This window comes from Papaver somniferum, chromosome 7, assembly GCF_003573695.1.
Source record: "Papaver somniferum cultivar HN1 chromosome 7, ASM357369v1, whole genome shotgun sequence".
In the NCBI taxonomy this organism is placed as follows: domain Eukaryota; kingdom Viridiplantae; phylum Streptophyta; class Magnoliopsida; order Ranunculales; family Papaveraceae; genus Papaver; species Papaver somniferum.
The window spans coordinates 209,603,368-209,613,788 of NC_039364.1; the positions used below are offsets into that span (position 1 = coordinate 209,603,368).

Here is a 10,421-nt window from a genome sequence, read left to right on the forward strand (position 1 = left end):
CCTATCCAACCCCCACTTGTAACAATTGATTCTAACCACCGGGTCAACGTTGCCTATTGCTTGACAAATCTTGTGCCACCTGTCTGTGTACTCTCTGTCCGTCTCTTTAAAGGCGATAGCTAGTGAAAAGAGTTTATCCATTCCCGCATTGACAGTCTTGTTGTACATGTAAGTCTCCAAGAATATCTCTGTGAGTCGGCTGTAGGAGTCGATGGAGTTAGGTGGTAGATTATCAAACCATGATAATGCTGATCCTTTCAGGCTTGAAGGGAAATATCTGCAGAGAACCACATCATCTCGATCACATCGGACCATAGTTCGGTTATAGTATCGGAAATGGGTTGCAGGGTCGCTGGATCCATCGCAACATTCAAAGGCTGGGATAGGACACTTCGGGGGAATGAGGGCTTTTGCCATATGCACAGTCAGTGGTGTAGTAACGGCTTCTCTCATTACTTCTTATAACCTTCCTCCTCCTTTCCTCGTCTTCAATTGCTTGATCTCCGCCATCATTTCTGCACGAAGACTTTCCATTGCAAGAAAATGCTCGTCCCTCATAGTTGATCGTCCTGGTCTTCGGGCATCACTATCGAAGTAGTCCGAATCTTCAGGCACGTAGTCGGGATCATATGATCTATTTCTTCCTACAGCACGCCGGTTCAGTGGTTCAGGATTGTTGATGTTGGCCACTATCATCCTTCGGTATTGATTTGGTTGGGGTGCTTTAGAATTTTCCTCGTCGTGCTGATTTTCCATCTCGGCACTCTGGGCGATTTTATCCTTGAGTTCTTGATCCTCCCGTGCCAGCAGCGCAATTGCATCTGCAGATACCTTCTGGTTTTTCTTTAACTCCTCGAGTTCAGTCGCTAGTTGAATGGAAAGGTTCGATCCTAGTTCGGAGTTCCTATCGGTGCTTATCCGCCAACGGCTATGGTATGATCTTCGTCAACAGTCTGGATCAGATGGATCGGCGGATCGATTAGTATGACCTGAATATCCGTGTTTTGTATTGCTAGCTGGTTCGCCGTCAATAGGGGTTGCACGGTAAGGAGAGGTCCATTGTGAGCATCAGTGAGTGGCATCCTATAGACAGGGTATTGCATCGTTGATTCCGCAACTCCTTCCCGTTGATCATTTGTGAGGGCGGATGCTTTCGCTTTTGCTGCATCGGCTTTCGCTGCTGCCGCTGCTATGGCACTTGCATCTAGTGGTGTGGTGCTTTCCGCTGCATCTTGCCTTTTGCTTGCTGCCTTGAGCTTCTCGCCCTGCTGCTTGCTGCGTGTTACAACCGGGGTAGTCCTGAGTGTTTCTTTTGACGATGCCTTAGCTTTTCCTATATCCATTGTTTTATCCATGTTCTGCAAAAATAAATTGTTGGAAGAGAAAGCATGTCCACGGGGGTTTTGTTAGTCACAAGGATAATGGTGATGTAAGACGAAACGAAGTTATATTTTTTGTTAGGCGTGAGCCAAATCACAACCATATTGCGGATCTGCCAAAGTGAAGGTTATCTTGAAATGGAAAGCACAAGTCCGAAGATTTTTTCAAGAGAAAACAGAGACCCAAAGATAGAACTAAAGATACTTTACAAGAGAAAATAGATCTAAGGGTTTTTATAAGCGAAAACATGGATCCGGAGATTTTTACAAGAGAAACACGGATCAGGAGATTTTTACAAGAAAATATGGATCCAAAGGTTTTTTGCTGATAATAAACTCAATCATTCTTGCATTTTGAGTCGATCTCTCAAATCTGCGTATTTTTATAGTGAAAAAGATTTTTTTGTCTAAAAACCTTTTAAATCTAGTCTTTTTTTGCTGGTTTGTCACTCAAAGTCTGTATTAAAAACAGTGTTGAGTGATAAAAGATCTCACAGGGAAAGATAAATCTTTTACCGGGACGTAAATGTCCCTGTTTCTAGCGCCAAATTGTGAACACGGATGTAACGATGGTATCATCGTGTCCACAATCAAAGTTCGCAGTGTTAAAAAAATTACTACAATGCTTAAATTAAATACGAAATGGTGTCTAAAACTTATGTTGGAAACTCTGAGCTTTCGGGCTCGTCCTTGTTTCGCATCATAGATGTATCTATGATGAGTTAAGCGATGCACAACAAAGATATATTAAAACTGTAAATGATGAATGTAAAAGAGACGATGATTTACGTGGTTCAACACTAAGGCCTACATCCACGGGGGTATGGTTTTTCACTATGTATTGCATAAGGTTACAAATGATAGTCAAATGACTCTGAGTTGGGAACGATGATGAGGGAAGATCAATAAAACTTAATACTTACTCTTACAATTTTTCTCTCTCAATAGTTCTCTCTCCTAAAATTTGGTCGACCCCTTCTCTCTTGGTGGAGTTGGGTATTTATAGGCTCCTTGTATGGGGCCCTCTTCTCTGAGACTGTTGTTCCTTATCATCTTGGTTAATGTGCTGATCCGATGGATGTCTTCGTCATGCCCCGATGTTGTCCAACGGTATCCTAGTGTGACGATCGTCTGCCCTTGTCTCCTCCATAGAAGTGTTGACACGTACTCTATTCGTGTAGCATTTAATGCTGGTGGTTGGGGCAACCTGCATGCTCTAGACAACTGTTAATGCAGGTGTCGTTTCAGTGTCAGCCATGCTTCCTCACGTTCGTCCGATATGGATCTACCTTGAGATCTGATAAAGTGTTTTTCTGAGTTGCTATTGTGCTCCTGGTATACCTTATCGTCGAGTACTCCCTAGCTCTTGTGCCGTTGGATAAGCTTTTGGTTCAACACGTGGCGGTTGGTGATGCGTAACCTTAGATGCCTTGATGTGGCATCATTCCTTGATGTTCTCTTCTTCTTGCGATGTCCACGTGTACGATTGCCAACACGTGGCTGCTTTTATGTGTATGCAGACAGTACATGAATTTCCTGTTGATGGTAGTGGTTGTGTTGTTTTTGGAATAAGAAGAGAAAGAGAAGAGTGGTTCTACGTTGACATAATCGTGGGCAACGAACGGAGGTTTGAGAAGGTCGCGTATCAAAAAGCCTTGGCCTCATAACACTTGGTGACCACGCCTTTAAACGTTGACCCACGTGGAATATGAATAGAATATGATCTATTCAGTAACGATGAATTTTTAATTTGTTGCCATGTTATCACCGGACTATAACATGGCAGTGGCAGAGTGACTTTTCTTGTTTTTGCTCGGTCATGTTGGAAGTTAAAAGGCCCGAGGGATGAACTCATTTCCACGCCAAATACGTCAGCATAAATATAAAATAGTCAAGGGTGTTAATTAGCAGAGCTGCTATAAAATGGCCTAAGCAATGCATCCAGTGCTCCATATTTTTCATTTCCAAAATGTATTTGGTGAACGAGGGGCTAACATGCACAACATCGTCACACCATAACTGCTAATGTACGTTGTTGCATTATAAATCGTTGTGTACCATATTTGTTCAAACATATAGGGGCTAAAGCTGTCGTCGTTCTTTGATCAGGCCGCTTCGTCGGCCCCCACTGCTGTAGCAGTAATTTAGTAATTAAATATGAATTCAGAATAGGGCAGGATCCAATGACATGGTTATATTGACATAATCATGACATGTTTTGGCCATTTTTTCTACAAAATCCAAACTATAACAATTTTGAAGCTTATTTTTTGATGACATGTTCCATTTATATAACTCTACTTCCTTTATAATAACCACATGTGTTACGAATGAAATAAACATATAAAAATTAGAAATCTAAATTGTAGTTTTGGGTATAAACCTGTAGCCAGAACTTTTCTTGCAGGACTTTAAACAGGACTTCTCTCGCAGCCACTCGGCCACTCAAAGCGGGATGGAAACGTTGCCACAGAGCAGCTAGCTAAAAAGGGCAGGATAAAATGGGCTCAAAAGTTTTCATCCAGCGAAAAATTACTTTTTAGATTCAAAAACTTGATTGCAGAAGACTTTTTTTCACATGTCATGAGCATAAACTCAAACGCAAATATAAGTGAACGGCACCTTATTGTACCGTACAGGGATTTAAGGATAAAAATTTCTATCATCTAATCTTTTTCCGTTTTGCCAAAAAAAACAAATGTTTAAAGATATATACATGTATGTAAAATGCAAAACAACTTGGGATCCCAATCATGGACCTACTGTAGTCGAACAAAATTTTGCAAGGGAGAAACAGTTGTTGCATGTTCCCACAAAATCTCTTCGGGGCAAGATACGCGATGCAACTATCTTTAGGTATGCAAAGATCTTTTGAAGAAAGCTGGTCAGACTCCAAAGAATTTAGGGAAATTTGTTTTAAGAATTTCTTAAATTTTACTCAGTAATTGTCTGCAATCATTCATGCAGTAGTCAGCTTTGTTCGCCTTCGTTGTAAGAATGGGATGTCCAACTTAAAAAGGAGAAAACGAACGATTTATGATCACCACTACTACTAATATTAAGCATGATAATATGGATATACATACAAATCTAATTTACGGAAAATAGGAGTCGCACATAAATAATATGACCACTTCCTTAACAAACTTACAAATGTCCCTACTGCCTTACAACATTTGATGAGTACTCGGTTCCCATGTTAATGCTCGACTTGACGAAAATTGTGCATGACGCATTTCATCTTCTTCCAAGCAGGGAGAACCATCTGTACTACTCTGACCAAAAATATCTGGAATCTCGTCCCATTTTTTATTCTCCCTTGCTTCCCAGTATCCACCTACATACCTGTAACAATCATCTTCCTTACCCTTCCTGAACCATTTCGGTTGCCATCCTCTTTCCTGCAACCTCCTCGCCTGTACAACATTATATAACAGCATTAGGGAAAGCTAACTGCAGACAATTTTTAATTTTTGCGTGGCTTCATGGACACCATAATTTTGGTTCTTGTTTAAAGGATAAGTTCCATCACACATTTTCTTAAGGCATGGTGTTCAGGTCAAAATATATGCAGTATATGACACAAAATATCATGCCTTGCAGAGCATACATTTCACTACCAAGCAAATTTTCCATTAGCAATGATGGCTATCATAGACACAACTATCTCTAAGAGGAAACAAAAACCGAAACCACGAATGACCAAATCAAAAAAAAATCAATGAATGCCATTCTTCACTAGCAGTTGCATACTCATTAAGTAGCAGGCGAACTGAATGTTGAAAATGATGCCTACCTGTCTTTGTAGCTGCTCAAGCCTTAGTTTCTCTGCATTTGCCAACTCATATTCACCATTCTCCAAGTGCCTTTGATCTGGTCTGAGTCTTGAGTCAGTTGGAGGCAATATTTGTTGTAGACCAGGTGTCAATTCGTTCAAAGAGATTGCAAAGGGTGTGAGATTATATCTAGTCAGGGTAACAGATTTTTCTCGCTCCCACAAAAGCACAGCTTCTGACATGGGGTCGTATCCCTTCGGCTTTGTAGTCGGATCTCCTAGAACATAGTACATTGCTTCATCCCACTTCCCTACTAACATAGCTACCTTCTGTCCAGTTCTATTATCTTGAACGAATCCTTGAACCTGCATGTTCATGATAATTATTTGTTTCCCAATTAGCATATCACGATGGCACACAAAAAAACAGAAGCTTGTCCAGCAGCTTATTTAAGAAAGAGACTAGAATACGGAGTTTTTAATACTTCTAGGTATCACTATCAATGATATTCCATAAGATCTGAGCTTCTCTCTTGAAAACTCATTGTGATGAAGATGTGTAGTAGCATAACCATGAATATTTCATTTACAAGAACTCATGTACCTGGTGAGGGTTTCGATCAATTACAGATTGTTCTTTGAATTTCAACTTGCACGAGTAATCACCACTCCCCTTTACTCGCATAGTCCCATAATGATCACAGTAGATTTTACCAAGGATGATGTTATAGATGGAAGTGGTAACCTTGCTCCATTGAAACATCTCTCCATCTTCAAACTGCAGTGAAAGAACTCCAACAGGGTCAAGCTGGATTGAACGCCCCCAAAACTTCCCTTTCAGGTTAGAGTCTGCCCAGAACTTCCAGCCTCTTCCATCACAATGACAAGCAACGATTGTAGGGTGGTGACTCACCTGAATCAAACTATTAGTTAATACATGATAGTAGACATTATGATAGTTTATGTATCTGCTGATGGTGTAATCTCAAAGTCAAGTGGCTTTTTAAGTGTTTGAGACCTCGTTTTCGTGTGAGGGTTTGCTCTGGATGTGAGGTTCATCGTTGCGTGACAAATAAATGAAGCATAGGAAAATTAACCTTTTCAGAGAAGAAGCGAAGACCTTTGTCTGGATAATCAGCCTCATAAGTCTCCCCAAGGAGAGGGTTGAAAGGCTTGCAGTGCCGACCTTCTGTTGAAGCATAACCCGACACTGCAAATGCCGCAATATTTAGGATTCTCAACAAGCTATTTCCCTGCACAATGAACATGAAATCTATATGACATTGCATCTAATGCTAAGCTGTGTAATTCAATATAGATTACTAGATGGGTCAAACTGAAACTAGGCACTTCTTTTAGAATCAGACTTAGCTACAGATTAAATTGAAACCACACACGAGGATCTAACCTGCTTGCCCCATTCTAGGGCTCGATCAACCAAATATGAATACTCCAAATCCTCAAAGCACTTCTGTAATGAAGAGAGTGGCTCATTGAAGTAAACAGGGAGGCAAACTCCAGACAAATCTTTTCCGATATTATCTTTTATTATAGACCACAGACCAATAGGCTTCTCCTTTTCTTTTGGTTCAGGCAATCTATCTCTTCTCTTGACATGGGGATAATATACTGTCTTAATCTCCAAATCAACCTCACGGATATGGTCAGAAAAGAAAGAATCCTTGTCATTTGTTAAGGAATTACAGGCATTTCCTGTGCCCTCCCTTGAACGGTACGAAACACTTCTCAGAGACTCTGCGGACAAAAAATCCCTTGTATCAAAAAATATGCCATCTTCCTCATCTGACTCGGCATCCCCTCCATCTTGACTCTCATTACATGCATCAGAATCACTTCCACTGCCCTCTGACATGATGGAATAGAAATCTGTGAAGTAGAAGAAGGAAAAATTGAAAATAAGATGAGCTGCTAAATTCAATGAAACTGGAGGAAAGTACCAGTTTGCTTTATAGGATGAATGTGTAAGGTGCACGGAAAAAACCAAACATAAGTAACCTAAGGAAAAGAAGACAGCAACCTTAACAACGAAAAAAGATGCTGCAGAACAAAAATTCACTTGAGGAATTCACGAATATGAAATACAGAGAAACATTTTTCTATAGGGGAAAAAGCTTGAGAAGAAAAAAAATTACAATTTGATGATTTGTTTAGTGAAAGGTGGAGGAGGTTAAGTTCCTCAAGCCCACTACTGAATTAGTCAGACATGGGTGAATTTATTAGAATGAACATTGTGCTGCAGTGAACCTAATCAAATGATCGGGCGTGTTAGATCACTACTTACCACTCAATCTTCCATTTGCTGGTCCGCAGTATGACTTGCGTCCCTTAGTTTCATCGACCACAGTGGTTTCCAGCTCTACTTTCTCTGTCTGTACAACCAAAACATAACATAAAAGGTTTACACCTACTCTGAGAGAAGAAGGAGGTGAAACCATGAACAAGTAATTCTGGTAAATGGTATATACCCAGCAAGCAAATATAACAAAAATGTACCAAGATAAGAAACAATTTTAAACAATGGGTAAATAGATAAAATTTAACTGGCAAGTTGCAGGACTAAGCTAATATAAATGTAATTTGAGTCACTACAGAGAATGAAACTTGAAATTTCCAACAAGACATACTGTCTGCCTGAGTTAGAAATATATTTAAGATACACAGTCGAAGTTTTTGTATTACAAGAAAACTGAAATAGACAGATGTCGATAAAGGAGTTGTGCTCTCTAAGTTGTCTTCGAAAGGTTCTTCAACAATTGTGTTATAAATGTACACACAGAGACGGCAATAGGGTGATTTTACAGAGAAAGAAAGAATCATGAAAACATATACACAGAAAAGATGAAAGAAAGAATCGTAAAAAGGTATCTAAACAGGTGTGCAAACTTAATGATGGATACAGACTGAATGTGTAACAACCCACCCAAGCAAACTTTCCAGTAAAAAGAAAAGTGACAAATAGTAATACCTCCAACTGCCTCAATGTGTCAAGCAGGGCAATATGTTTACGCTGAAGACCCTTCAGCTGATTTTGCAGCTCAGAGAGTTCAGAGAGCATAATTGATTCACAGTCTCCAACAACTGTTTCACTCAATCTTTCCTGCAGGAGTCGTGATCGTAGCTTCTCGGTTGAAACAACAATGTCTTCAGAGGGTGCGAAGTCGCTGCTTGTCAAAATTCTAGGAAAAAGATCTTTAGCTGACAGCAGAGCCTCAATCCATTTGGCCCTGTCCTCTCTAGATACACACCGCAAATGTAGAGTCTTAGTTCCCGAAAAAATGGAAAGTCTTTTATCATCTGACTTGCTCGCACGAATTGAAGAAACCTGCCATCAACAGATAAAAAAACTTATATACTTTCTTGCGACTAGGCTTTGTGGTACAGATTGAATACAAGCACAAGCACAAACATTTTCATTCTCGTTATCTTAGTTTAAAGAATCATTCATAGAAACAATAACAAATGTCGGGAACAATAACAAATGTCGGAAACAATAAGAAATGTCGGGAACAAGCTTCTTTTACCACTCTACCTCAGATAGGCCTACTCTTTACTACCAGTTAAATGTCTAAACCCGAGCGCCAAAATTGATAGCATCGCCATCAGTGAAGAACAATCACAACTTGGATGTTTGTTATGTCTATGAAGCTTGGATAAGATCCTTATAGCACTATAAAGCATGTCCAAGGTTTTTTTCCTCTTTAACTAGTGGAACCCATCCTTGACCTAGTACTACAAATATTATTCTGTAGATATGGGGCCAAGAATACTGATAAATAGATATAACCTGGGATATAAACAATCACAATTTTGACAATGCAGTATATTTGTAATACTAATATAGACACACAAAACCAGTAAGTCAGCAGATAACTTGTTGTTGCTACTCAAACTATCAATAAAATGAACTGTGCTTAAAACTTTCCTCATTCACAATGCCAGTAACACCAAACTAACATATTACAAAATCGAAATTAGAGAGGGAAAAATTATCATACCTTCAAATGTATTTCTCCCAAGGGTTTCCAACGCTTGGAGGAAGAAGATCTTGATAAACCATTAGTAAAACTAGTAGCCTTTCTCATATACCTCATAGACTCTTGCCCAATAACTTTAGCTCCCTTTTCTCTAGCAGAATTCATTGATATTTTATGAGGACCATGTATCTTATAATAAGAAAGAACCCCATCTTCAAGCATAAACCATCTAGATCTCCATCCTTTCCCATAATTAACCCATTTATATAAAATCCCAGCGACACTATTACTCCCATTCCCAAAACACGAATGATCTCCTCTAACTGATTCACTTACTGTTGCTAAATCATGATGATCTATTGTATACGGTGGTGGAAAATCATAATCTGTACCTACTGATGATACTTGAGCCGAATATGTTTGTTGTTTATTTGATCCAATCCCATTATTATTTCTATTAACATTTGATGATGCGTTCTCATACCCTATTGATAATGGTGATGAATCTGTCGATGTTTTTACAACGGATGGATTATTACTTCGATCTCTTTCTATTGATACTGGTGCTATACAGCATAACGGATTCATCGATGATCTCAATTTTTAATCAAAACTTAACAAATGTATGTTATCATCATGTATTGATCTGAATAAGGGGATCATGAAATGAAATAGAGAAACCCTAGATCTTAATTATGGAGTTGTATTAATTAAGATAGAGAAAGATTTTTCAGAGTGTAAGTATAAAGGGGGGACAGTTATAACTAGCTGATGGGAGTTACAGTACCTAGCAGAGCAGAGAGTTTTTCTAGAGAGAGAGAGAGTGTTTAGTTGTTTGCTATCGATTGCTATTGCTGTTGTCTGTCAACCAACAGATCCATTAAATTCGCTGAACACTGTACAGAAAGAGATGGATACACTCTATACCGACTCTGTAGTTCTATTTTATTTTACTATTTATTTTTGGAGGGGATGTTTTTTTCCATGCTTTTGTTAACTTGTATACTCGTATACATGTTAAGGTTTAATAAAGAGTTATTTTATTTTTTTTTAAATTGTGTTTTTTTGTCTTATTCTATTAGAAATTGGTTTTTCTTGCATCAGAAACAACAATCATTTTTCCCAATGCAAATAATCATTGTTTTCAATGCAATCAAACAAACAAATCTTGTTTCCAATGCAAAGAATAGTTGTTTTAATGAACCTTAACATGTATACGGATATACAAGTTAACAAGATCTTTTTTGGGGTGAGGGGTAAGGGTATTTAATT

The 10,421-nt window shown here is 38.9% G+C and overlaps 1 protein-coding gene across 1 annotated transcript; it reads right to left on the reverse strand.

The window, feature by feature from the left end:
• Nucleotides 1–4,390: 4,390 nt before the first annotated feature.
• Nucleotides 4,391–10,067, reverse strand: LOC113299477 (oxysterol-binding protein-related protein 1D-like). Its single transcript, XM_026548496.1, has 8 exons — nt 9,171–10,067; nt 8,141–8,497; nt 7,457–7,544; nt 6,563–7,041; nt 6,252–6,407; nt 5,759–6,067; nt 5,176–5,520; nt 4,391–4,795 (listed from the first exon to the last, which is right to left on the reverse strand). The coding sequence occupies exons 1-8, from the start codon at nt 9,735–9,737 to the stop codon at nt 4,547–4,549; spliced, it is 2,550 nt and encodes an 849-aa protein (XP_026404281.1). The 5' UTR covers nt 9,738–10,067; the 3' UTR covers nt 4,391–4,546.
• Between the last annotated feature and the right edge of the window lie 354 nt (nt 10,068–10,421).